The 26,415-nt window shown below is 38.5% G+C and overlaps 4 protein-coding genes across 5 annotated transcripts; 2 read left to right on the top strand and 2 right to left on the bottom strand.

The window, feature by feature from the left end:
* Nucleotides 1-2,506: 2,506 nt before the first annotated feature.
* Nucleotides 2,507-3,768, bottom strand: LOC101299582 (60S ribosomal protein L24-like). 2 transcript variants are annotated; one of them, XM_004298729.1, is made up of 4 exons: nt 3,584-3,768; nt 3,389-3,490; nt 3,148-3,296; nt 2,507-2,847 (listed from the first exon to the last, which is right to left on the bottom strand). In XM_004298729.1, exons 1-4 carry the CDS (start codon nt 3,668-3,670, stop codon nt 2,691-2,693), a joined length of 495 nt encoding a protein of 164 aa, XP_004298777.1. In that variant the 5' UTR covers nt 3,671-3,768; the 3' UTR covers nt 2,507-2,690. The 2 variants fall into 2 exon arrangements, with proteins under 2 accessions (XP_004298777.1, XP_004298778.1); XM_004298730.1 differs by having other exon boundaries at nt 2,543-2,847; nt 3,081-3,296.
* An 882-nt stretch (nt 3,769-4,650) lies between these two features.
* LOC101291141 (replication factor C subunit 2-like) lies at nt 4,651-7,618 on the bottom strand. Its single transcript, XM_004298699.1, has 7 exons — nt 7,398-7,618; nt 6,592-6,698; nt 6,398-6,499; nt 5,953-6,148; nt 5,312-5,440; nt 5,016-5,210; nt 4,651-4,934 (listed from the first exon to the last, which is right to left on the bottom strand). Exons 1-7 carry the CDS (start codon nt 7,545-7,547, stop codon nt 4,824-4,826), a joined length of 990 nt encoding a protein of 329 aa, XP_004298747.1. The 5' UTR covers nt 7,548-7,618; the 3' UTR covers nt 4,651-4,823.
* A 2,190-nt stretch (nt 7,619-9,808) lies between these two features.
* LOC101294941 (E3 ubiquitin-protein ligase At4g11680-like) lies at nt 9,809-12,715 on the top strand. The gene is made up of 5 exons (XM_004298712.1): nt 9,809-10,353; nt 10,703-10,822; nt 10,911-11,043; nt 11,776-11,937; nt 12,131-12,715. The coding sequence occupies exons 1-5, from the start codon at nt 9,956-9,958 to the stop codon at nt 12,302-12,304; spliced, it is 987 nt and encodes a 328-aa protein (XP_004298760.1). The 5' UTR covers nt 9,809-9,955; the 3' UTR covers nt 12,305-12,715.
* Nucleotides 12,716-13,469: 754 nt separating this feature from the next.
* On the top strand, nt 13,470-24,033 carry LOC101300350. The gene is made up of 26 exons (XM_004300713.1): nt 13,470-13,629; nt 13,736-13,800; nt 13,972-14,245; nt 14,470-14,536; nt 14,699-14,852; nt 14,970-15,137; nt 15,535-15,633; nt 15,740-15,946; nt 16,032-16,133; nt 16,481-16,711; nt 16,998-17,078; nt 17,369-17,449; nt 17,557-17,742; nt 17,838-17,978; nt 18,379-18,471; nt 19,152-19,223; nt 19,595-19,712; nt 20,411-20,583; nt 21,114-21,198; nt 21,503-21,625; nt 21,975-22,081; nt 22,183-22,260; nt 22,339-22,434; nt 22,661-22,756; nt 22,836-23,019; nt 23,539-24,033. Exons 1-26 carry the CDS (start codon nt 13,470-13,472, stop codon nt 23,709-23,711), a joined length of 3,414 nt encoding a protein of 1,137 aa, XP_004300761.1. The 3' UTR covers nt 23,712-24,033.
* The last annotated feature ends 2,382 nt before the right edge of the window (nt 24,034-26,415 follow it).

Here is a 26,415-nt window from a genome sequence, read left to right on the forward strand (position 1 = left end):
AAAGAAAGAAAAAGGCTCTTGGTCTCCAGTTCTACCAAAAAAAAAAACTAAATATACAAACAGGGAATAAGTTAGTTGCATTGCTATCTCTTCTTAGTTGTTTAGTGTTATAAGATGCTGTGAATATTAATTAAGGATGACCAATTCTCTGTTTGGTTTGCTTAGTAATAAACTGACTTGGTTGTAGAACGGTGTACAAGGTCAAAGCCAAATGTCACTCCATATAATTACTTCGTCTTGATCTGTAAACAAATGTAGGAATTGGTCGATGACAAGAACATAGCATCAGCAAAACAAGAACAGGCTACCAACTAATTACCAGCTGCCAGCAACTGTATATATTAAGCATGTCGCTCTTAATTGAGATAAGAAATGATGAACAGGAAGAAGCATAAACCCAACAAATGGCATGGATTGACATTACTAACAAAACCAATTACATTAGCAAATCATTCTTTTCCTGGTTGTTGTTGTGTTTGAGACACTTTGTTAACCATCTAGTCAAACCCGCTAATTATATGAAACAATTTTTGTGTGATCGACCGTAGTTTCTTATTCTAAATCTAAATGATATGAACTACGATAAGTTTAATCACATTGTACATAATACAAGACATTATATCATTATACAACACGTACAATACGATCTAACATAAACACGCGCGATCCAACAAGATGTATAGCTAGAGTTGTGAAATTCACACACCTCAAATTGAAATCCACACACTATTTTCCTTCTTTTGATAACTTGAATTTTGTTTTTAATGTGTTAACTAAAAAAACAAATAGTGTGTGAATTTCAGTTTAAGATGTGTGAATTTCACATCCCTATAATTATATGTCGATATATCATTTGATATTTTTTGAATATGCCCGTAACTTTCTTTAGTTGATAATTTGGTGCATATAATGGTGGCAGATGATCGAGCAGTGAGTGCGCATTGGTATGTTTTGGGTGGATGTGTTTAACTTTAATGTGGAAAACGTGAAGGGATGGGAGATTAGGACACTCCATGATCGAAGCTAAGCCTACGCGTTTCCGGTGACTCATCATCCTCATAACAGTGTGTACTTGCAGTTCGGCAGAAATGAACAGAAGAAACAGCTAAGGTGGCCATTTTGGTTTGTTGGACTTGGAACAGTTTCCGGTGAGTGGCTTGGAAGCTACGTCCTCCTTTCTTTGCCATTTGTGCGCGTCTCTTCTACTTAATTCTCTGAAGTATATATGCTTCGAGTTTTTTAGTTTAAGATTCCGGAATAATTTTTTGCTTAGAATCACGGCTGGTGCGTTTTGACATCGAGAATAACTGATAACACAACTCAAATATGATACAAATTTGGCGGATTTGTGAGAGAGATATGAATAAGGACTTGAGCAAAATATGACACAAGACAAGGATATGACTTAACATTCTAATCTAGATCAGAATGGTTTAGCATGTTCCTAGATCTCAAGTTCCTACTGGGAAAACAATGCTAAAATGAAGAAGTCGTTGCCTAACTCATTTGCTACTTCCTAACAAACATTTTTGCATACACAACCTTACACATCTCTCACAAAATAGTGAAAGTTGATGGGGCAATTTGACCTCGCTAGAAAACGACTATAGGCGATAATGGGAATGTCCCTCACACTTAGATAACCCTTAAAGATGTAAAGAAGTTGGTTCTTCAGAATCAACCCTCTACAGGTCACGACTAGTTACAGATAACCTTCGTGAGAGTAAAGAAACCTGTTCAGAGGTGCTGCTTCTCTTGTTAGGCAGCTCACCCTAAAATGGGAAAAGTGGGACAGAAGCGGAGGTAATTATAGAGGTGATTGAGACGGAGCTCTAGGAAATCCAGTCGATAATGCGAGTTCAAAAATTGATAACCATTTTTGAAAGTAACATAATGATGATAACACAAGAATGGACTGTAGTAGAGTTCATTAGCCAAACACTATTAAGTATGAACACCAGTACACCACAACAAGCTTGCACTATTGAGTATTGAGAAGCAAGGAAAAATGCTACTGTTATTATATAGCTAAGGGACGCGAAAACGGAACACAAAGACAACCAGGCCATGTTGCCTCACATGCTTGCTCATGACCAACAATACCCAAAAAACATAGCAAAGTCTTGAAAAACCAAAAATGTCTAAAATGCAGACTTAAATACTTCGTGAATGAGGACAAGATGCACAAGAAAGCTTTTGAAGATCCAAAAGCATTTGAAAGAAGGATCTCTTGATCTTTAGGTGTCAAACATCTGCTGATCTCAGTGTTCCAAGAACACGATGACATTCAAAGGACACAACACACCACTCACCTCCGTCCTCCACACAAACAAAGAAACCAAACCTATCTTCACAAACAATCTCAAAATTAGATTTGGATTTACTTCAATCCAAACAAAACCTGTACCAAATTTTTGAACTGGTAACTAATTTATCTTCTCAAGTTTATTAAGCCTCTTAGCATAGACATCCAACCAAAGAAAGAGAAATGCAAGTATTCCGTGATGGTGGGCATTGAAATAAAAAGATAACTCTTACTAGTGCAATTGAAAATCCACCATAAACAAGCAAATATTAAACTGGTCAACAATGCCAATCATAGAACAAAACTCAGACCAGAAAGGGGTCTCAATGTCTAATTAAAACTGCAACTAGCGTAAATAAACAGGCGTACATAGGAAGAAAACCATTCATCGCTTTCCACCTCCACCACCAAGCTTGGGACCCTTGGGAGCTGCTGCAGCCTTGGGCATATTACCCTTGGTAGTCTTGTGCGTCTTGGCTGTAATCTCTGCTTTCTTTGCCTTTTTCTCATCTTTGGTCTTCTTGATCCTCTCCTTAATCTCACTGAAAAACACACACCAACATCAGAACTACAATACAAATCTCACTCCACATGAGCTACAGATTCAGATACAATCTCAAACACACTCCAAATCAACAGTCTGATCAAGTTAAGCATCATATATATATCCAACCATAGACAATCTCAAACATACAGATATTGCCGAGCTATTCAAACAACTCGCTCGATCAAAAGACACCAAATAGCACACATATACAATGACAGCAACACATACAGGTTAATAAATCGAAAAACAGCTAGAATTGAACCAATGTAGCTTATCAAACAAAACGAAGCAATACCGGAGAGCGGCCTCGCGAGCGGCGTCACGGACCTCAGGCTTCTCAGTCCTCCTCTTCTGGATAACCTCGAGAGTGGCGCCGACAATGGACCTCGAGTAAGGCTTCTTGGTGGAGCGGCGCTTCTTCTTCACAGACTCTTGAGCAGAGTCCTACAGTAATCACAGTAATCACACACACACAATCAAAACTCCATCAAATCAATCGAATCCAAAGGCGGAGATTAAAGAAGAAGAAGACTAACCTTCTTGTGCTGCTTCCTGAACATAGCAGTCCATGTGATCTTGGAGGGCTTGAGGCGGTTGTGGAAGTACCTCTTACACTTGGAATTCAGGAACAGGAAAACCTAAACCGATCCAGGAATCGATTATTAGTGATGAAGAAGATGAGTGTAGAAATCGATCGGAGAGAGAGGTGAGGTTAGGGTTTGGTGTAGTACCTGAGAATCGGAGCGGATGAATCTGATGCCTCTACCGGGGTAGATCTTGGCGCCACTGAAGCGGCAGAGCTCAGTCTTGAGAACCATGGCGGCGGCTGATGCTGATTTGCTTCTTCTCTGCTCAAAACCCTAAATCTAATGCCGCCGCTCTGCTGCTCTATAAATCCTCGGTCTGTCCAAAGTCCAAACCCTAAGGGCTCGGGTTACCAATTTAATAGATGGCGCAGCGGGTCGTTTTGGGCGATTAAATGGGCCATAATTATCTCGGCCCAATCCTTTTTTTCTTCTAAGGTCCGTGATGAAATATTTAGTCAGTCAAATGGTTAAAGTCACCTAGGTTATGAAGAGTCAGGTGGTTAAAATCACCTAGGTAGTTATATAGAGCCAATCGGGTGGTTATAACCACCTAGGTGACTAATTTTAACCACATAAGTCGACATGACTCTTCATAACCATATATGTGACTTTAACCATAGTCATCTAGATGGTTATGAAGAGTCTGTCAGGTAGTTAAAGTCAACTATGTGGTTATAAAGAACCAGTCAGGTGGTTATAAGTTATAACCACCTAGATGACTGACTTTAACCACATAGGCTAACTACTCTTCATAATCATACAAATGACTTTAATCAAAGTCACTCATATGATTATGAAGAGTCTGTCAGGTGGTTAAAGTCACTTAAGTGGTTATAAAGAGCTAATCAGGTGGTTATGACCACCTAAGTGACTAATTTTAACCACATAGGGTGACTCTTCGTAACCATATAGGTGACTTTAACCATAGTCACTCATATGATTATGAAGAGTCTGTCGGGTGGTTACGAAAAATCACGTAGGTGGTTACGAAAACTCATCTAGGTGGTTAGGAAGAGTCAATCACATGGTTAAAGTTACCTAGGTGGTTACGAAAACATAATAATTTAGAGCACAAATTCTCCAATGTAGGATGCAATTTCCAATACATCTGTTGAATTTAACTCGCTATTTGGAGACATGTAATGGTTCAGATACCAGAGATAATAATCTAAACAAGAGTTGAAAACTTACTTTAAGTTAAGAAAATACTAGACATTTATTGTCTAATTTCCATTACTTGTCCAAAGTAAATTTTCCCTTCACTAATAACAGCATAACGATCAACTTCTCATGAGAATGCAAAGCATTTCTAAACTACGGAGTTAACAAAACGATAAATGTTCACAACCATCAGCACACGGCAGATTGTAGTAGTTGATATTTCTTATGTCGCTTTGGCTGTGTCACGAACTAGGGAAAGCTTAGCCAGAAGACCACACAGCTGAAGATATGAACCAACTCCATCGCAGATTCTCATGTGAGCAAACCCAGTTTCCTAAGACCTCACACAAGTAAAGGACTTGCAGCAAACAAAATTTCAAAATGAAAGATAGGAAAATTTGGAGATTCTACATACCTTCATGAATTCCAGTTTCAAAAACTCAGCCATATCATAATTTTTGATGATACGGAAAAAAGTTGTGATTATGTCAGTGGGGGAGTAACCCATATCATACAGCTGCTTCAGACCTGAACACGCGTCGTCAAATTTCCCTTCAAGTATGTTATGAACCATATTCTTTACATGCAATGGATGCGGCTGGTCGCAGACCTGAAAAACAAAAGAGACATATTTTGAGTTACCAAAGAGCATGAAAATATAACTTTCAAGTTTCAACCAAAGAAAAAAAATCAGGTTTATCATAAATGTACCTTGAAAACATTCTCTTGGTTGACAAACCGGAATCCACTGTTTGTAGCTTGCAGATTATTCAGTGCCTGCCTCATATCACCATCAGCCGTAAAAATGATTGCTTCCAGACCTTCTGGAACATAAGGAACCTTCATTTATGGCAAACATAAATCAATTGTAAGTATGCCAAAGAAAATATCATGTATGCTAACACTCTACAGCCAATGGTAAATCAGTGAAGCAACTGTCTAGTAAGTTTTGATCCCTTGTAGGTCTTATTTTTATAACCAATATCTCGGTGAAAGGCTCAGCATTAAAGTGAAGATCATTAAAAGCAGGTGTATGCTATAAAAAGTTATATAAATTCAGCATCACTGGTTATTATGGCATCAGTTAAGAGGTAGATTCAAATGTCAACCTACAAATCCACATTTAAGCACCACTAGAAAATGAAGTTGCAAAGTCTTTTCTTTCATTCTTTTGGCAAAACATATCATAAAAAAGGCAATAAGACATGTTACCATGTCGTGTTGACTATGTGATACACACGAATAAAAAAGATTAAGACATTACACATGAGGACCAATCTATCAAGTAAATAATAAAGCTAATAGATAAAAACTTAAAAAGTATGCAGAATTCAAACAATACAAATATTTACCTTTTCAGCTTGGACCACTATCATTAGACGACCAAGTATCTCCTGATCAGTTAATCTAGAAAACCGGACAAGAGCACATCTACTCTGAATAGGCTCAATGATTTTGGAGGAAGTATTGCATGCAAGAGCAAACCGAGTGGAATTTGAATATATTTCCATTGTCCGCCTCAAAGCTTGTTGAGCTCCAGATGTCATGCTGAATTTTGTATAGTACCCCAACCCCAAATACGTTAAAAAGGCAATGCAAATAGGAAAATTATAGCAAGTAATAAAACAGATAGATACTAGGCTACAACTATTCAGTATGTAAAAATCATATAACCAGATAAACTGAAGAAAGAACAGTCTAAAACCGCACAGTTCAGTTAAACACACATAGGCAGCTGGATAAGGGTAGCTTGAAATCTGCACATTAACCTCATGGAACAATATTATCAGCGCTTACCTGTCAGCTTCATCCAAGATGACAATCTTATGGCGCCCAGGAGGTAGTGTTACTTTCTTCTGGGCAAACATTTTAATCTTGTTCCTCACCACATCTATTCCCCTAAACAAAAAAGCAAAAATAATTAGTTCAAGATAACACCAAAAAAGGCCTAAAGATTAAATACCATGAGGACCATAAACATATATACTCACCTGTCATCAGATGCATTCAGCTCTAAAACACCCTCCCTATAATTTGGTCCCAAAAGCTCATGTGCAAGAGCAAGAATACTAGTGGTCTTACCAATTCCAGGAGGACCCTGAAAACAATAAACAGAGATCAGTAGCAGTCTAGCATCAAAAGCCAATAAGCAAGCATATTGAGATCATTCTCCAATTCTTCATTTCTTAGGTATCTCCCTGTCCTCAGGATCTGACCATCTCTAACTGAATCTAATAGCCAACCATGTTAAGACAATGTTTTCATTCCCCATATACCCAAAGACGATACCCACGAGACCACAGCTTTTACATTATCATATATCTTCTATGCAATCTTTGTCAAAATTGAAGTTGCCTCTTGCATCTGATTTCAGTCCCACTGCTAAAACGTCACTAAACTGATCGCGATTCTAATAAAGCAGCATCAAAAGTCAGTAAAATGTGTGGTTCTGGAACAGCAACAAAATCTTCCCCAATTTTCAAGACAATCAATAATCCCATAACAAACACAGTCTCTTCTAACACAATGCGCTGTATTTGATCAGTTTTAACTTCAATACTTCAAAAGACAACAGTTTCATTAAAACTAGAAAATTCATACATCTGAGCTAAATCATCATACTTACTCTCTAAACAAACCGATTATGGGTGTTTAATCCTAAATAAGAATTGATTGAATTACATGAAAATACACCAAACAATACCAAAAATTCAAACAGGTTCATACTTCAAATCCCTCTAGGGTTTAGGGTTTAGTGAAATTGAGGGAGCTGGGTTTGTGATAGAGAGTCGCTTACAGCTAAGATGAGATTGGGCATATTTCCGTCGCGGGCGATGACCTGGAGTCTCGAGACGGCGTCTTCGTTGCCGACGATGTCGGAGACCTTGGTGGGCCTGTACTTCTCCACCCATGGCATGTCGTAGGAAGACGCAGAGGACGACGACATTTCTGATGTCGTTTTCCGTCCGGGTATCGGAAAAATCGAGATGGAGAGGAGCAGGAAGTGAAGAAACCCTCGCGAGCAGCCCCCTCTTTGATTTGGAGGGAAAATTGTTTAGGTCGTAGCTTCTCTGCTTTGGTTTTATTTGCTTGGATCTGTTGGGTTTTTTCCTAGCCTGCCACGTCACCGCAAAAATATCTAAAGGTTCTAAATGAAAACTTGCAACACACGAATATGGACATGAAACAACTGATCTATTCCTGTTTTCTTCTCTGAAATGCTTTGCAATTAACCCAAACTCATAAAACACAGATCCAAAACATCACCAAACAACCTCATAGCCAAAGAACATTTTATATTTTGGGTTGAATTCCATCAAGAATAAAACTCAATAGAATAGCTCATAAACTTGAATCAAATCAATCAAAAACACAAACCAAACAATCGAGATTCAAAGGACAAGAAAACAATTCGATGACATAACACTAGAACCCATAAATTTATCAAAGCTCAGATTCATCATAGAAATGCATGAACTTGATCGAGTTTGGAGACGGGCTCCTCTCAAATGCTACTGCTTCACGTTCGTTTGTCGTCTATAATCAAACTTAATAAGAACTAGAGTAATTGCATAATTCATGTTGGCTGCAAATAGATAAATCGAAGACTTTGTTCTTTTTTCTTCTGCATAGAGACTAGAGATAGAGAGGGATAAATCTAGGTTTTGTTGCAGAGGAAGTGAGACAAAAATCACATACTTCTCGGCACAACTTCAGTTTTGGAAGACTTGTATTTCTATCCACTGGATTATGATACCATGACGTGGCAGACTTAGGGAAAAACCCAGGCAGATTCAAGCAAATAAAAACCCAAGCAGAGAAGCCAAGTCTGTATTTACGGTTTGGTGGTGTAGGTCTGTGACGTATTTGTTTCAGAACCCCGGTGTTTTATGATATTTACATGAAAGTACTCGATCATTTGGCAATGATACATGATGTTATTAGTATGAATAATAGCACGGTGAATTGGTGATCATTTTACTTATCATTTGATTGAGAGTCAAATTTTACAAATCTCTAGAATGTAGTATAATGGTTTTTGTTTAGTTGGATGTGTTTCCTAATTCGAATCACAACACTGTCAAAAGTGACCAGGGTAGGGGCTGCAATGCCCTGTTGGTTGTCCGAACCCCTACCAGATTAGTCATTGGGTCTAGGAAGCCTTTAGGATATCGGAGATGTTTTGTCTCTCTTTTGAGCGGTTAAGGTTGACGGCGGCGGAGACTTTTTAAGGCTTGCAAATGTAAAAGCAGCAGAAGTGAAGGTCCATCTCTTTTTAGATCGTAAATTAGTATTCTTGAATGTTTTTGGAAAAACGACGGTGATTCTGATGTTTTGATAGGTGGGTTATGGACATGGGGTCGAGGTCGTCAAGCGGTTGGGGAGTATTCTTTTTTTCTTTTCTCACGGCTCGTGGAGCGATAATGGTTCAATTTTAGAAGATTAGAGGTATAGGTGGTGTGTGGTGGTGGACCGGCAAGTCCATGGCACTCTTGCTCAACGACGAATACTCATCTTAGGGTCAAGTTTCAAATGGATGGTGGGCTGACATTGAATGGTGTTGTGCAACTTTCAGACCCGAGGGGTTGGATCCGGGTTCCGTACAGGTGGTGAACGTTGTTGGCTTGCAGCAATGGAGGAATCCGAAAATGTGGTCATGGCCGCTACGTTGGGCCTTCATGTCTTTTCTGATTAGGGCTGGTATTGGATCGTCGAATGTACTCCGGTTTAACGGAGGAGGCAAGGTGGCTTTATGACCTTGTCCGGCTAATCGACATTGGTGCATGTCTCACATTCTTACCAGGAATTTATTGTCACCTGTCCGTTCTCTCCTAGCTTCCCAAGACTCGTGAAATCACAATCGCCCACCTGTCCGTTCTCTCCTAGCTTCCGATGACTCATGGGCCACAAATTCGTACCCAATCAAAGACGTCAGCAGTAACTAACTGTAAATCCCGATTAAATCAAAAATCACAATCCGAGAACGACACTAAAATCATCGACGCCGTTGTCTTATCCAACCCGTCTCTCATTCTCCCACTTCGTTACCGCCACAAAACCTCCGCCCATTCGATCCCCGCCAAAACGCACCGTTTCGCATGGGCTGAGCCAAATTCAGCTCACAAAACCTAATAGGGTAAAAAAAAAAAATCCCTCAATTCGTTATTCGATTTTCACCAAAATATGGCTTCTTCTCCACACAACCGATCCGCCGACGACATCGTCGACACGTCGCCGTTGCTCGCCAGTTCCGGCGGGTCGTCGGACGAGAGCAACTCCGGCCGCCGGTACCTGCGCCAGCAGAGCCTCCGCCAGGCCGCGCGGTTCCTCCGCCAGGCCAGCAGCCGGCGGCTGATGCGCGAGCCGTCGATGCTGGTGCGCGAGACCGCGGCGGAGCAGTTGGAGGAGCGCCAGAGCGATTGGGCCTACTCCAAGCCCGTCGTCGTTTTGGACATCATCTGGAACTTCGCTTTCGTCGTCGTCGCCGCGACGGTTCTGGTTCTCAGCCGGTCAGAGTCGCCGGAGATGCCGCTGAGGCTTTGGATTGTGGGATACGCTATGCAATGCTTGCTGCATATGGTTTGTGTATGTGTCGAGTTCAAACGGCGACAGAATCGGCGGTTTTTGGGGGTGAATCCCGGTGACGGAGGGATCGGGAGCGCCGGAAATTCCAGCCCTAGGAGAGAGGACTCGTCACAGTACTCATCACAGTACGTGTCTTTGGCTGATCACTTGAATGAGGAGAGCACCGGGTACGTTTTCGGAAAGCTTTGATTTTGTGATTGTGTTATTTGTTTAACTGTTATTGTTAGTAGCTGAAATTTATTACACTGATGTCATAATCTTGAATGTTAATGGGCCAATGGTGCACCACAGTGTGATAATCCGTGATGTAGAGGATGAGTTTGGTGAATCTTCTTTGCTTTCGAGCTTGTTGATGACACTATTTTAAACAAAATTGATTTAAAAAGCCTCGAAAACCTGTTAATTTTAATATGGTACTGCTTGTTTGAATAAATGCAGCTAGTATGTTATTAACTTATTAGTAAGTTCTGTAATTCTGAAAATGAAAGTATGGTTTTTGCTTTTGTCTCTCAGAAGTGTTGCCAAGCATCTAGAATCTGCAAATACAATGTTTTCGTTCATCTGGTGGATCATTGGATTCTACTGGGTATCAGCAGGCGGGCAAACTTTGGCACGCGCCTCCCCTCAGCTTTACTGGTTCGTGCTCTATGGCTGTTTCTTCATTTGTTTGAAACCCAAGGCATTCAGCTTGTGTTTAACTATGGGAGTGTTGCTTTGTCTGCAGGCTGTGCATAATTTTTCTGGGTTTTGATGTGTTTTTTGTCGTCTTCTGTGTTGCACTGGCTTGCATCATCGGGATCGCTGTGTGTTGCTGTCTTCCATGTATTATTGCACTTCTATACGCTGTGGCAGACCAGGTAGTTCTCTTGCATTCTTCTCTCGTGTGTGTGGGGACTGTTTCATGTTCATTTTAATCTGTCTTCTCATAGTAATCCTTTTGTTATGTTTATATTACTGCCACACCGGAAAGAAGCAGCAGACTTATGTTCCTACAAACTCTTGTTAGTGTGAATGTGAATACCAATGTAGTTTTAAGATTTGAACTTTATTCAACTTAATTATATTGGGCTTGGTTCCCTTTAATCATACTCTCAATCTCTATTTATCTGGGGTGGATGGTCAAGTCCATCTCAAATGTGCTGGTTAGTAGAAAAGAAGGTCAGAAAGTAGATTGCCTTTACTAGAATTTCAAGTAAATGGGCGAGTTCTCACAGTGCTAAGTAGTGGCTAGATTATTTAGCCTGTCTTTATTTCTGCTAAGCTCACATCCTCTTAGAGTTGCTTTATATTTACTACATGGTTGTCATTTATTGACAGTTGCATATCCTGGTCTCTTTGAAGAGTACTGTAGCAACTTATTATGAATGAATGATTACATAAACCTTTCTTTTGAGATGATGATGCATGAGGTTGAAAAACTGATATATAGTAGCTACCCTTAAAGCAACTCGAGGATGAAATGAATTACTGTTTTAGTATTTTTTTTCATTGATCCAAATTTGCTTGACTTCTTCCAGTGTGGTTATACTGGAGTAATAGGTTTTCTACTTCTGCCCTCATTGTTTTTGTGTGACATGTTATTGAAGCAGGATGGCGCATCTAAGGAAGATATTGAACAATTATCAAAATTCAAATTCCGACGAGTTAGTAATGAGAAAATTGCAGCCGGTGAACAAGGACCTCATGGAGGAGTAATGACTGAATGTGGAACAGATTCACCCATTGAGCATGTTCTTTCACCAGAAGACGCGGTAAGCGCCATTTTTGGTGTACTTGGTCTTACTTACCAAATCATCTTTAATAGCATATTGTCTACATGACCTACATCATAGTTGTTTTCTTTTCTGTTTGTATTCATAAACAATTCCCTGTTACTTATTGGATTAACAAAATGTCCTGATGTGGTCATTATATTAACATATAATTGTCATGATTGTGATTTAGGAGTGTTGCATCTGCCTCTCTTCTTATGATGACGGTGCGGAGCTAAGGCAACTTCCTTGTGGTCACCATTTTCACTGTTCCTGCATTGATAAGTGGCTTTTCATTAATGCTACTTGTCCTCTCTGCAAGTACAATATTTTGAAGAGTAGCAGCAATGAGCAAGGCGAAGTTTAGAGGATTACTCCTGGTACAGAATTGTGCTCAGCATGTTTGAGTGTAATTAAGGCAAAGCTTGGCACACAACTCAATGCAGGCTTTACGAGTGTGGGTGGAAAGTAATCCGATCCAAACTTGGTATCCACATACCAGAGTTTTATTATCAACGTTGCTTATTGCCTGTAGAGTAGGTTTAGCAGTTGCCGTGGATCTTGTTTTCGCGGTAGACAGTGGCACTTGGTATTTATCTTTGCTCTGGCATTTTTCAAGTGCCTTTGTACATGGGTCTTGCCAGGGCATCTCCGCAGTAATTATATAAAACACGTTATAAAAACTAGTCTCTTTGTAGCGCTGCCTGCTCAGGAGCGTTGTGTTCATTTGGTGCTATAGAAATTTGTCAATAAAAGATAATAAGATTGTTTGTTCGTGAAACTTGTTTGATCTCAATAGGAGTTTGTGGTCTTTATAAGGGAAGAGCATTTGATGTGAAATTTGTCACTGGCAACTGTATAAGCAGTCACAATGAAACACGAGAACGCTCTAACAGTCTAACTTCAGGTAATTTGATTTGGAGTTACGACTGTGAAACGGCTAAACATTTGAAATGGGGTCATCAAAACTTAGTAAAAGGTGTCTCAATTACGCTATTAACCTTGTTTTTGGATTAAAAAGTAGGTGTTGGTGTTACAATTGATTTTTCCTAAGCAGAACGTAGCTAGTATGCAACCTGACTAAAAGGTATTGGGCAGATTGTAGAACCTTTGGAGACAAATATTACTGAAAATTCTTGTATGTACGACGTGTATTTACACAACGTAATCTTAATCGTTCGTAACAATTCATATCATCTATATATATGTATACGAAGATATCCGCCATGCATAAAAAAAGGTATTTAAATTTGACCGACTTCAGAATTACAAAAGCAACAGACAAATAGAAAACCAAAAGCAAGGGTCAACAACATTAGACCCCTCGTAAAGGGCGGGGTCAACATAATAATTACCAAAAACTCAGTGGCATAAAATGTAATTAAGCCCAAAAACCATAACAAGGAAAAATTAGAAAAGCAGCGTCCGCCGAAAGCTGAAACACTCCGTATGTGCTTTTTGGATCGTTTTCGCGCTCCCTCCTCTCTCCATTTCTCTCTCCTCCGTCCTCCTCCGTTTAGCTGACGTCGGCGATGGAGGAGCACCACTCCCTCTTCCACCGCTACCGCCGTGACCGCCGTAACCTTCTACAGTTTCTCGTGTCTTCTTCTTCGGCATCTGCCTCCTCCTCCCTCTCTCACGTCGATTTCGATACTCTCAGCGCCGATTACGTCATCGATTGCGTCAAATCCGGCAAGTCGTTTTTTTTCATTCTCTCTGTAAAATTGAGCTGAATAATGGCGTGCGCATCGTCGTCTGATTACATTTTCCGGTTTTGAATTTTGAATTTTTTGTTCAGGTGGAGCGGTGGATATATCCGAAGCTACTAAGAAGTACTTCCATGAATCTTCGTATCCTCCCACGGTAAATTCGGCATTTGAGTTGTCAAATTGTGATTTTGATATGGTTTGAACTAGCTGTGTGATCGTTTAATTGTGATAGATAATTTATTCTACAGTGTAAGAAAAACTGAGGCGGAATTTAAATTTTCATTTCTGGAATTCATATTCATTATGCTTTACTTTGTTTTGGCAGATTCATTCGAAATTAGGGGATTCGTTTTTGTTACATACTGATCCAGATTCATCGGGATCACCTCCTCGGCGTCCGCCGCCTTCTCCTATAGGTGTTAGAAGAACTACTACTAATGCATCAAGTTCATTTAGACAGCTGGGATCGTTCAAAGATGAGAACATTAAAAAGAGTGGCGATGAGTGTGGTTTTAAATATAGAGCCTCACCGAGCTCACGTCCAAAGCCTGTTGAATCCTTTAAAATTGTTTCGTTGGGATTGCCTAGTCTGAAAACAGGTATCAGTTTCTTAGTATATTTTTTTTTCCCTTTAAGAAATGGTATGAAATGAGAGGGTACACTATAGACAGTCAGTCTCGTCTTTCCAATGATTTAATAATTTGCTTTACAATATATATTGTCACTGTTCAGTGATGATTGATAAATGTTATTGTTTCACGAATCTGGCCTTTGATATATCATACTTTGAGTAAACTGTAATTTAGCTTCAGAAATTTTGAAGGATTATCCGATGATGACTTGCGGGAGTCAGCGTATGAAATATTGCTTGCATCTATGGCAACATCTGGGTAAAATTCTTTTCCCTTTTGGCATGAATGTGTGTGTGGTGCAACCACTACTTCATTGAATAGATTTACTATTTTTCAATTCTGGGATTCAACAACTTGATTTCATATGGTCTTACTCTCTCTTGCTATCTAATTGTCTTACACTTGTTTTCATGTAACCAGGATTGTAATCTGTTCTGTTGAAGATCAAAGGAAACATAGGACTTCCAAGTTGCTGTCAGGATTAAAGAGTAGAAAATGGGATAAACCAAATGTGCAGTCACAGCCTCTTGATAAAAACTTACAGCTGCTCCGTACCTTCCGTGTGCAGATGCAGGTAATCTTTTATTGCTTTCTACTATGAGCTCTAATTTTGTGAGCTTGTGCATAGTGAGACATCAAAGAAAGAAACATACTGTTAACTATCAGAAGTCAATTTTTTATTCTTTGTTAGATTTCTGAAGCGATGGATGAGTGCACCAGACAGAAGATGATGATGTTATCTCCAGGGAAAACACGGGTGCAGATTGATATTCCTCAAATTGTGTTGGGGCTTTTGAATTTCACTTTTAAGTCTGATTTTTCGAATGAAAAGTCTTATATGCAATGGAAGAATAGACAGGTATTGGTCATCTTTGGACTATTTGAAATTGAATTCCTTTCCATGTCAGAACAGTGCCAAACTTGGCGTAAGCATGCCTTCGTGCTCATTTTTGGCCCTGTTATTTTTTATCATAAATTTTAGAGCTGGCCTGGTCTTACTAGTTTGTATATCAAGCTGGATTGTGTATGTTGTGTCCTGTCGAAAGCTTCTCAGCTGGTCAATTGCTTAATCCAAAATACAAGTTATAGTGACTGGTTTTGGAATTTCATAATTGACATAGCATATATATATATATATATATTCTTCAGTCATGATTATCCTGTAGTTAAGGGAATTGCTTCAGCTATCTTGTTGCCTATATATTAGGGTAATTTTAAGGCTTGTCTTAACAGAATGCTTTGCAACTCTTTCGTAGGCAAGTATCTTAGAAGAACTTCTCTGCTTTTCTCCCGATCTTGTGGCACATGATCATCTAACTATCAAGCGTTCTCTTGCTATGATTAGAAATGCAAAGGTGTGCTATTTGTGAGTTTATAGTATTATTACTATTATACAGCACTGAATCTGATTACTTCAAGAAATTTTTGCTTTGGTAATTGTTTTGTTTTTAAATGTGGCAGGAATGGGACTGTATGTCTACTTCTGGAAGGGCAGAGGTTATATCGGTTATCAAGAAGGTAGCTTTAACGCTGTCATCTCTTCCAGGACGCTTTGATCTCCAAAGTGAGACCTATTATTGGACTTCTGGGTATCACCTGAATATTAGGCTTTACGAGAAACTACTACTTGGTGTATTTGATGTTCTTGATGAAGGCCAGCTGATAGCGGTACATATATTAAATGTCAGTTGAGTAATTTTGGTTTGATACTTGTAGCTACAATATTCATTTTTCTGTGTTTTCATTCTATTAGGAAGCTGATGAGTACCTGATGCTCTTGAAATTGACATGGTCTACTTTAGGCATCACTCAAAAAATGCATGATGCAATATATTTGTGGGTCCTTTTCCAACAGGTATGTGCAATGATTTGATGCTGAATGTTTAGGAATCATATATTGGTGATGTAAGTTATAACTCCTTTATTGATGCTTTGATCACTGTCAAATCATGGCAATGATTTACTCTTTTTTAACTAGTGCACTGGATGAAAACATAGTATTAAAACAAGTATATATTGTGGCTTAATAAATCTATATTCCAATAGTCCCTAACTCCATATATTAAGTGCCAATGGCATCAAAGTTTATCTTAATGTTGGGAGTAGTGGATGAAAAATTTCACCTTCATTCATTTATGCTCTAATAAATCAATCCTTAGAATCACGTTTTATCAGATTGTCTAAGGAAACTTCTGTGCATAGTTTATTGGAACAGATGAGGCTCTGCTATTAGAGAATGCAACAGTGGAGTTGCAGGAACTTATATCAACTAAAGTTGATGATGAGAACGTAAGGCTATATATGAATAGCCTGCTATGTTCAATCCACTACAATGCTGTCGAGATAAAGTTAAGTTTGGTTGATGCTGTCTTCTACTCTTTAAGCATCTGGTGTGAGAGTAAACTCCAAGACTATCATCTGCATTTCACTCAGGTTATTTCTCTTCATTAACAGCTCTGTTACACTATTCTCATTTTTCTTCTTCTTCTGAAGTATGTGATTGTCACCATTCTAGATCATGCAGCGGTGTTTACCTGATGATTTTTAGTCATTCCTAAGTGAAAAATGAAATGACAATAGTGCAAGTTGTGTAACTTTTTAATTTTTTATGAAAGAACTTTGGTTTATTTTACTTTTTCTCATATTATTGGACCTTAATGAAATTATAGAATGTTTTTGCATTCCACATTTTGTACTAATGTTTAAAATTTTGTTTCAGCAACATGGTCACTTGAAGAGGGTGATGAGCTTTGTGTCAGCAGTTGGGGTTCTTAATTTTGGTGATAGTGGTCCTATGAAGGTTAGTCTTGTTTCACTCTGGAATTCCTGTTGTAGATTCTTCATAGTACTTTCATGGATTGCTATGGTTCTGGTTGGTGGTTGTTCCTGTTAGCAGTTGGAAGGTTTCCCTATACTATAACTTCAGTATTTACTTTTCCTCAACCTCAGTCATTGCATTTCAGTTGCCAATCCCTTTTCGGCTTGGTGGCTTTACTTTGCAATCAAAGTGCACTAGGTCCTGGGTGTAATTTGCGCGCACATAACATAAAAATGAAAGTAACTATCTGACAAAGATTTTCATGCATGCAGTTGAAGAGGTTCAATCTCAATGCGGATGCTGCTATAATTGAGTCGTATGTGAAAAGGTCAATTGAAGCTGCATATAGGCGGGTGAGACATGTTTATGATCATCAGTTTTATTTAACTCAGTTTTTTTCTTTTGGTGTACATTCAGTTGTCCTTTCTCGTTGATATGAAGCTTAATGTATATCTATTAGGTAGCAAGTAACATAGATCACTTATCAGAAGTGAAAAACCAACATCCTTTAGGTGTGCTTGCAAATGAACTGAGGTTGATTGCTGAGAGAGAACTAAATATGTTCTACCCAGAACTATGCAAATGGTGCCCTAATTCTGGGATGATTGCGGCTATAATGTTGCACCAGATGTATTGGGAAAGGCTGGTATGTATTTCACTCCTTTGCATTTAATAATAACTACTCTCCGTGCAGCTGGTATTTTGTGGATCAGTTATTGATTTTCTTATGTCAATATGTAGAAACCCTTTCTGGATGGAGTGTCATCTCTTTCTGAAGATGTTAAAATTGTGCTTCCAGCTGCTGATTTGTTGGATCATGTCCTAACTCAGCTATACAATACTGGTAATGGAGAAAATAGTGAAGATCTGCACCATTATCCGGTTAGTGTAATAGTTTCTATACTTCATTTCTTTACTGGCCAAATTAGACAATTGTATTTTCTCTTATTGCTTCTCGTATCTTAAATTAGTAGCTATGACGTTATATCTTGTCAAGTTTGGTAAGGAATTTGATTAGCAAATTAGTAGCTTAAAATGTCACCGAGGTCTCTTAAAAGTTGAAGAGATCCAACTATGTAGCCTATGCTTTACTTTTTTGTATAGAGAATCCAACTCATGCATGCATTTAGAGCTTATCAATTTTAACCAATTTGCTGTTTTTTGTTTTTTTGTTGTTTTTTTGTTTTGTTTTGTAATGTAGAGTAGATAATATTATATTGTTGTTTATTTTCTGTAGATGACAAGTCAACACTTATCTATTTGCCTTCTCTTTTTGGGGCAGATTGGTGAAGTTGCTAAACCTATCATTCTTGATTGGGTGATTGCTCAGCATGAACGCATCTTGGAATGGACTGGACGTGCTTTTGATCTTGAGGTTGGTTCTAAGAGGACATGAATGGTGCTATTTAGAAGTGGATTTATATCCTGTCCTACCTTTCTGATTAAGTATTTGCACTAATTACTGAAAAAGAATAACTGGGTGGGATTGGTGGCATTGTGTATTCAAGGGATTATGGATCACTTATTTTGCACTTACTTAAACCAGTACATGACTGGATAATGGCTACTTGGTTGAATGGACGAAAGCATTTGTCAACAACTACATTGTCACTTTGATTGTTCCTCCTGCTGATCAACATATAAGACATACAGCATCTCATTTTTCTGTGCTTGTTCATGCGAGAAATAGAGGATATAAACAGAAACAATGGCTTGAACCTTTTGTTTTTATACCCTCTCTCATACTTTTAGTACTTTTAGCCTGTTAGGTTGTTATCCATGAGGTGTACCATCAACCCTCCTAATTGGTTTGGATATAGGGACTTGCTGTATTGAGCAGTAAGCCATGACTGGTCGCAGTTTTGTGTTTTTGGTTGTATTACAACTTTTCAATTTTTCAGTCCTAGACATGACTGATCGTGGACATAGGTTTTGCCCTCTTTTAGATGTGGAACAATCACTTGATAAATTCTTGTTTGGATATGTTTTGGTAAGAGGATCTCCTCACCTCAATATTTGCTGAGTGCCATAACTTTTTATTTGTGGAATATGCAGAAGTGGGAACCTTTGTCATCTCAGCAAAAACAGGCAGCATCAATAGTTGAAGTTTTTAGAATTATAGAGGAGGTATGTATTTTAGCTGAAACATGAGTGCACATATGGTGGAAGTGAGAATTTTACTATCGGAATGTTTGTTTTCTAACATGTGTGAATTGGGATAGAGATTCACCTAACTGCTATAACAGATGAATAGATGGAAGTTAATTTGCATTTTTATCTTTCTCCTTGCTTAGAAATCACCCCCTGAGGTATCTGATGAGCAGTAAATTGTGTTTATTAAATGGTAATCCAGTACAAAAAGATTAGACATGACAAAGCAACAAAGAATGCTTACACCTCAGTATTAATGGTCTTGTAAAAGCTTATATGAGAACTACTGCTCTACTTGTTGTTTCTTAATCTCACACCAGCTTGTTTTTTGTTTAAATTCTTTGCAGACTGTGGATCAATTATTTGGCTTCCATCTCCCTATGGATATTACTCATTTGCAAGCTCTGGTATCTGTTGTCTTTCATACCTTGGATGCCTATTTGCTGAAGTTGCTCGACCAGATAGGTATTATATATTACCTGCCAGTATACTTTATCTGCTTGAGTTTCTCTTAATAAGTTCAGAACACAACTGAATGGCCTTAAGTGTGGAATTTTTAATAGATTTTCTATATTTTTAACTGTTTCTCTTTTGGAGCTGGGTCAATGTGTGAAAGCTTTGATGTTACTGAATCTGTGAATCATCCTGATAGCTTTTTCCTCTGGCTCTACGTGGTATAGATTTAAAGCATATACGGAAATGACTAGTTTTAAAAGTATTTACTTATGGACACAGTTTTGCAGCCTCAACTATCATAAAACAGTTCTTTTATATGATCAAGCAAATATAAAGAGTTTTATAGGAAGCCTTTAGGCAACTATTTTCTGGGATCTGCTTTGGGGGTTTCTACAAAATTGGAAAGTTACTGCTAATAAAACGAAGTGGCTTCATTTTTAATGTTTTTTAATTTTTTTAATTTTTTGAGATATAATGTTATATGTTTATGAAAATATTAGTTCGCATTGGATAGATGGATGACACGATGAGACTTTTTACATCCTTTGCTCAATCTAGGAGTGTGAAAAAGAAAGACTTCCTACTACCTTGGGATTGGCTGTCTATTTCAGAAAGGCATCGATGCATTTTCTGATAATCTTTTTTATTACTGCAAGTTATTTATAGGAAATGAACTTCACTATCAATCATAATGCCTTTCTATGCAGTTGAGAAAAAATACTTATATCCATCAGCTCCTCCATTGACTCGCTACAAGGAGACTACAATTCCAGTGTTGAAAAAGAAGTTTCTTGAGTGTATGCCTTTGGACGGAAATGTGCATGACAAGTTGAATAATCTGACGATATCCAAACTCTGTGTCCGAATGAACACGTTAAAAGTAAGTGTATAAATGATTTATTGATGGCCAATTTATTTTTATCGCAAGTGATTTTGCAAGAGCAAGTATATATCGTCATCTAATACTGACTTTCTAATGATCATGAGCATTCATATAAATGTATTTTGATAGTTAGAAAAAGAGGAAGATCAGAAATGTGTACTGTAAACATTGTTCAAAAGGGCACTTTGATGAAACAACCTTGTTATTTATCTATTTTCTGGTTTGGTCGAACTGAAACAAAGAAGGAACTTAGAGCTTTGGTGGTCAATGTCATATTTTATATCATCATATTATTTTGTGAAGAAAAATAATTTACATACCGATTAAATATTAATGTACGAAGTTTAAGTCAATTTGTCCAATATGATGATCAACTCACATATCTGCAGTTCTGTCTTTCAACAGCCTGAACCTTTTTAAGTTTGTAGTCGTTTTGAAAATTCTGCACATTGCATTCTTCCTTCCTCTCTTTTTGATGGTGCTACATTTATTATTTACTAGTATACTGACATAGTTTCTTCTTGCAGTATATTCAAAAACAAATTGACATACTAGAAGGCGGTATCAGAAGTTCTTGGGCACTTGTCAGGCAATCCATTGATAAAACATGTGGTCAGTAACTTTGTTATAGCATAATGATACTCAGAGATGTCTTACCTGTCAATTTCTACTTGACAGTTGCTCGACTTCTTCAGTTATTATTTGGCTTTGTGAGGATATACTTGAAATTATTGTAGAAGCTTTGGCCACGCTTAAGTAATAGATTCGTGGAAGTTAAAATTACATTTTTTATTTTGTTTTTTCATTTAAATCAAAGTTTAAATGAAGAAAATCAGAGTTAAGTGACAACTTCCATTAGTTTGGAAAACTGAATTGGTTCAGTTTTACATGCTTATATCCAATTTTGTTTGGTCAGCCAAAGAGCAGCATTTTGGAACTTCAACATGCAATGATCAAATTGATGAGCTCTTCAACACCACCTTTGACATCATCAGGGATACTGCTGCAAATGCCATCAGCAAAATTTGTGACTTCATTGGTTAGCAGATAAACCTGTGAATTATCTTCAACTCATCAATGTGACCTCTTATAATTTTATAGATAATTTGTGTACATCTTCATGCATCCGTTCTGCTGTTATTCTTTGATAAACATATATAGATTTGTCTTACACAGTTATACCAGTGGTCCCCTCATATGCATCCTAATGTACTATCCCTGTCTTGGATAATATGGTTATGTCTAAGTTACCAATTAAGTGGCTTTACTGAACACATCTACCAATAGACCTTCATGCCAGAATCATTCAAAATGTGATAATAGGCTTTTGGAGTATGCTGTGCTACCGTTACATTAACTGAATCATTCTTGTTAAATTCAATTTCAAGGTGCAAAAGCCGTGTTCTGGGATCTCAGACATGCATTCCTCTTTGGTTTATATTGTGGTAGCGTTGAAGCTTCTCGTTTGGATGGTGTTCTCACACGCATTGATACTGTAACTCTCTCTCCCACCCACCCTCCCTACCTTATTGGAGATTAAGGTTTCTATCATTTTTTTTCAACAGGATTCTATTCATCTTACTGACGCTGCTGTAGGTCCTTGGCCATGTATGCAATTTTATTGATGATTCTCTCAGAGACGCTGTGGTTTTTAGCATCTGTCGAGCATCACTGGTATGACTCGCTGTTGAAAACTAATCTTTTGATTTCCGTGTGTGCTAGAATTAATCTTTCACCTTATGTGGTGTTTAGGAAGGCTTTGCGTGGGTTTTGCTTGATGGTGGGCCTTCCCGTGCATTTTGTGAATCAGATATTGTACTATTAGAAGATGACCTTTCTGCACTAAAGGTATGGTACTCTCCCCAACTGTCATTGACACCTATGAATTAAAAATTTTGTAATTACTTCGGAAATGCTAATACATTCATGCACGTGCATCCATGGACCTGAGCAAATAAAAAAGTATCTATAACATACAATGACCTTTGTGTTTGGTTAAGCTCATAATAGTAGTTAGTCATTACATCTGATTAGTATATACATATTGATGGAGCTATACTGCTCAACTTCACAGGATTTTTTTGTAGCTGATGGTGAAGGCCTTCCTCGATCAGTAGTGGAGCAAGAATCAAAGTTCCCGGAGCAAATACTGAACTTGTATTCACTACAGGTTTGACATCGTCTAATTAGAACTGTCTAACCTCATTTAAATGGCTGCAACTAGCTGTATGACACTTTTGTGGTTGTAGACTGAAACTATCATTCAAAAGCTGATGGCTGCAAGTGAACAAATATCGTCGGGGCTAGATTCATATGATCATAACTATAGACGCTTAAATAATGCCCACACTTTTGTGAGGGTGTTATGCCACAAAAAAGATAGAGAAGCCTCTAAATTCTTGAAAAGGCAATATCAGCTGCCCATGTCTACAGGTAATTTTCCTCTCTACCTATGAGATCAGATATAATCTTGTTTTTGGGTTGGGTATGTCATGATTCATAGATTTCTGGGGAGTGGAGGTTTGCTCAATGTTTTTCTGGAACTCAGAGCTAGTTTCGATGTGTTTTCATACCTGTAGTTGTTTCTGCATCGTAATCTCAATAAGATTGTGTGTTTTAGATCTTGCCTTTCCATCAGCAACCAATATGTCACTAAAGAATTGACAATAACTCTAGGAATGATGAACTGTTTTATCTTTAGTCATTGAAAACCTTTGTGGGCAATTTCCCTGAAACTGTTTGATTAAATGGCTATTTGAAAATTTTCTCATTTTTCGGATTTGAGAATTAAAACGGGTAGTTCAAACTAGTTCTGATAGAGATGGGAGGAAAGGGAGTGGTATTTCATTACTCATGCTGCTGTTGTATTTACGGCTATGCTATTTGGTCTGCCTACAAGCCTACAATATTGGTCGTTTGTCTTACAGTTTTTTTTCTTTCTTTTAATTGCAGAATATGAAGACACTCCATCAACGGATCCAACTTCCCAATCACCTCTCAGATCAGATCTATCAAAGCGAAGCACGTCCACGTCCTTTCGGTGGAATAATACTCATAGCACCTTTACCTCGTTTAAGAAGAAACTTCAAGAAGCAACATCTGAACTCCGGAACGTAGGGTGGTAGTGCAGACGAGACAATGTGCTGTAAGGCACCGTGCATTCTCATATAGATTTCTAAAGTGCACAGGCCACAGGGTAGACTCTCCTTAACAGGTAAAATGAGGCCAAAACTTTTGTTCCTGTATCTGTATTTGTATCAAAAAACTGCTACCTCTACAGATGGACCAAAAGAAAAAATACCAGAAGATTATTAGCGAGAGACTGAGCGCGGTAGTTGTCCCCTGTAGTTTCAGAACTGGCTAGAACTCTATATTTTGATTTGTTCAATATTAATTTGTTTCATACCCAACATTTTTCACTGTTCTCAATTAACATAAGCATTAGCATACATCATCTACTGTATATCACAGGGAGAATTAGATTAACCATGTCAGTGTACTACAGTAAGTCATACTCTATCTACAATTTGAGTAATAGTTTCACAAACTTCTCAATTCAACATGTATCAGTATATGCTTAAGAAGATAGATTATAGCCATGTGTTGGAGAGACTTGCGTACAGCAGGTGTATACATCGCTATTCTGGGATTACGTGGTCTTTATCGGAAGGACAGGACGGCTTTGAAACGGACATGTCATATGCAAAAGGACTCAATGTGACCTATTAGTTGTGCCACCTGCTATTCCATCTTCCACATTATTTTACAATCATAGTGTTCATATGTTCGAATATCTGCTCTGCTATTAACATATAGAGTCTCGACAGTTTAGCCAATCTATATTCTTGGTGCAAACAGCACTCGTGATCTTGAATATGTGTTTAAATTTCATGTGACAGGCAAATATGGGCCCTTTATTGGTGCGACTTAGTTGGCCGATCACAATCGAAGGACACACTTCACACAAACAATAGGACTTTGGATTTGTGATTTTTTGTTATTGTATGAAAAGGGTGCATCGACAAATCACTTAGCTTGGAGTTGCTTGAGTTTTACACTAGCGTGGAAAGATGATTCATTCCAAGAGGGATGTGGAATGTCTGGTTACTCATGAGTGGTGAACACACGGAATCTTATAGCGTACATGATTATTGGATTGATGAGCTTTACTTGTTTGGCAACATTTGAGCACTCAAACGACAAGTAAACCTACACTAGATATGACCCCTAAAAAGTTACACTTTCCTTACGTTAAGCATGAGAGGTGTAACCTCCTTTCCACCTGAAAGTAATTAACATTTAGCCTTTCACTTCCTCAAGAGTCAAGAGTCTATCTCTCTCATTAGGTGCGGCGATTTTAGGGCTGCCGGACGCTCTTACCGCAACCGTTCTGTCGAAAGATTCCGGATTGAGGGAATCGACTTCGAATCTCACTGATGTGAAGTATCATCCGCGCTAGTATCATAAAACTAGAATACTCTAACGTGTATTTCATTACATGATGCTAGAAAAAAGCATGGTATGTGAACTCAAATTTGTATACTTGCTAATTGGAAAATAGCTCATCTTTATCTTCCATTCCGCAAATCAAACATACCATTAACTTCATTGAAAGTTTGGTACTGTACACATGTGTATAGCATACATCAAGTCGTGTGTCGTCCGATCGTCTTGAATTTTGAATTACTAAATGATCGGACGGCTCACGGCTTGATGTATGTCATACAATGATACAAATGTGTATAATAGCCAAACCCCTACACTACACACATCTCAAATGCAAAGAAAACTTGAGCCAAATGCCACTTCATACATTGCCAAGAAAACCAAAATGATTCATCTGTCCCTGACACGTAACGGAGCACTCGCCGGCCAAAGGTGGTAGCTGTGTCACCGGAGTACCAATAACCGTGCCACACGTCTCAAATGTCGTTGACATAGAGTTAACTGACACCATATTCTGACTGATCACCGGCGCCATATTCTCCAACTTGACAGCAACGTTCACGACCCCATTAGTCCTTGTACCGTCCCTAGCCCGTAGCCGGTAACTCAGGTACCGGACTGAGCCCGTCGCCGGGAAGCCGACGATATCATAGGCCGGGATTTGACACCAGCCTAGCTGAGCCCGGCCCATTATGAGCCGCTTAGTGTAAAGCTGGAGATATATGCAAGAATACCTGTTGCTCAAGAAACCCGCGTCTAGAGGAACCAAGAACTTGTCACCCCATGTTGGGTTGATCCCTCCTTCATCATCCACCCTCGTTTTGTACACGTGTGAATTCTCGTCGCCGGAGGGACGGCACGGTGCGGCAGCCGGTGGAGAAGTGGTGAGGGTGATGAAGGGTCTAATCTTGTGGCAAAAGTGGGAGGAGTTCTTGAGGCCTTGAGCTGATATCACTGTGATCTCCATTACTGGTTGGTGGTTGTGCTTCATAGATTTGCAAGTTTGAATTTAAGAAGCTGGAGTTGGAGTGATGTGTATATCAGAGTATATTTATATCTGCAGCAGCCAATTTGAGGCAGATGGGGGAGTTTAATCTATGAGACAATTTTCTAGGGAGCTTCGTTTCTGTGGAATTTATAAAAAATGGGAAGGGATATGGAAATTTAAACGGCTGATAGCAGCTATATGTGACTCTTTTGCAATTCCTTTGCCCTCTTACTAAGTCAGCTTAAGTAGTACGTTGTTTTGTGCTTGTTTCCTTCCTCTAGATATATATACATGTCACAGCTCACTCACACTCATCACTCAAAGTCACTGTCACTTTTAACATTTACAGGTCCATCGCAATTCGCAAGATATAGATAGATTTAAATTTCGAATAA

Source organism: Fragaria vesca, linkage group LG5 (genome assembly GCF_000184155.1).
Source record: "Fragaria vesca subsp. vesca linkage group LG5, FraVesHawaii_1.0, whole genome shotgun sequence".
NCBI classification, from domain to species: Eukaryota; Viridiplantae; Streptophyta; class Magnoliopsida; order Rosales; family Rosaceae; genus Fragaria; species Fragaria vesca.

Coding starts and splice junctions, on each gene's coding strand:
- LOC101299582 (XM_004298729.1), bottom strand. CDS start 3,670: ATGGTTCTCAAGACTGAGCTCTGCCGCTTCAGTGGCGCCAAGATCTAC. Junction 3,297..3,388: donor TCAGGAAGCAGCACAAGAAG/GTTAGTCTTCTT, acceptor TGATTACTGTAG/GACTCTGCTCAAGAGTCTGT. Junction 2,848..3,147: donor GCTCGCGAGGCCGCTCTCCG/GTATTGCTTCGT, acceptor TGTGTTTTTCAG/TGAGATTAAGGAGAGGATCA.
- LOC101291141 (XM_004298699.1), bottom strand. CDS start 7,547: ATGTCGTCGTCCTCTGCGTCTTCCTACGACATGCCATGGGTGGAGAAG. Junction 6,149..6,397: donor ATCTTGGATGAAGCTGACAG/GTAAGCGCTGAT, acceptor TACAAAATTCAG/CATGACATCTGGAGCTCAAC. Junction 5,211..5,311: donor ACCAAGAGAATGTTTTCAAG/GTACATTTATGA, acceptor TTTGTTTTTCAG/GTCTGCGACCAGCCGCATCC.
- LOC101294941 (XM_004298712.1), top strand. CDS start 9,956: ATGCGCGAGCCGTCGATGCTGGTGCGCGAGACCGCGGCGGAGCAGTTG. Junction 11,044..11,775: donor TATACGCTGTGGCAGACCAG/GTAGTTCTCTTG, acceptor TTATTGAAGCAG/GATGGCGCATCTAAGGAAGA. Junction 11,938..12,130: donor TTCTTTCACCAGAAGACGCG/GTAAGCGCCATT, acceptor ATTGTGATTTAG/GAGTGTTGCATCTGCCTCTC.
- LOC101300350 (XM_004300713.1), top strand. CDS start 13,470: ATGGAGGAGCACCACTCCCTCTTCCACCGCTACCGCCGTGACCGCCGT. Junction 13,801..13,971: donor AATCTTCGTATCCTCCCACG/GTAAATTCGGCA, acceptor TTGTTTTGGCAG/ATTCATTCGAAATTAGGGGA. Junction 16,712..16,997: donor ATCATCTGCATTTCACTCAG/GTTATTTCTCTT, acceptor ATTTTGTTTCAG/CAACATGGTCACTTGAAGAG.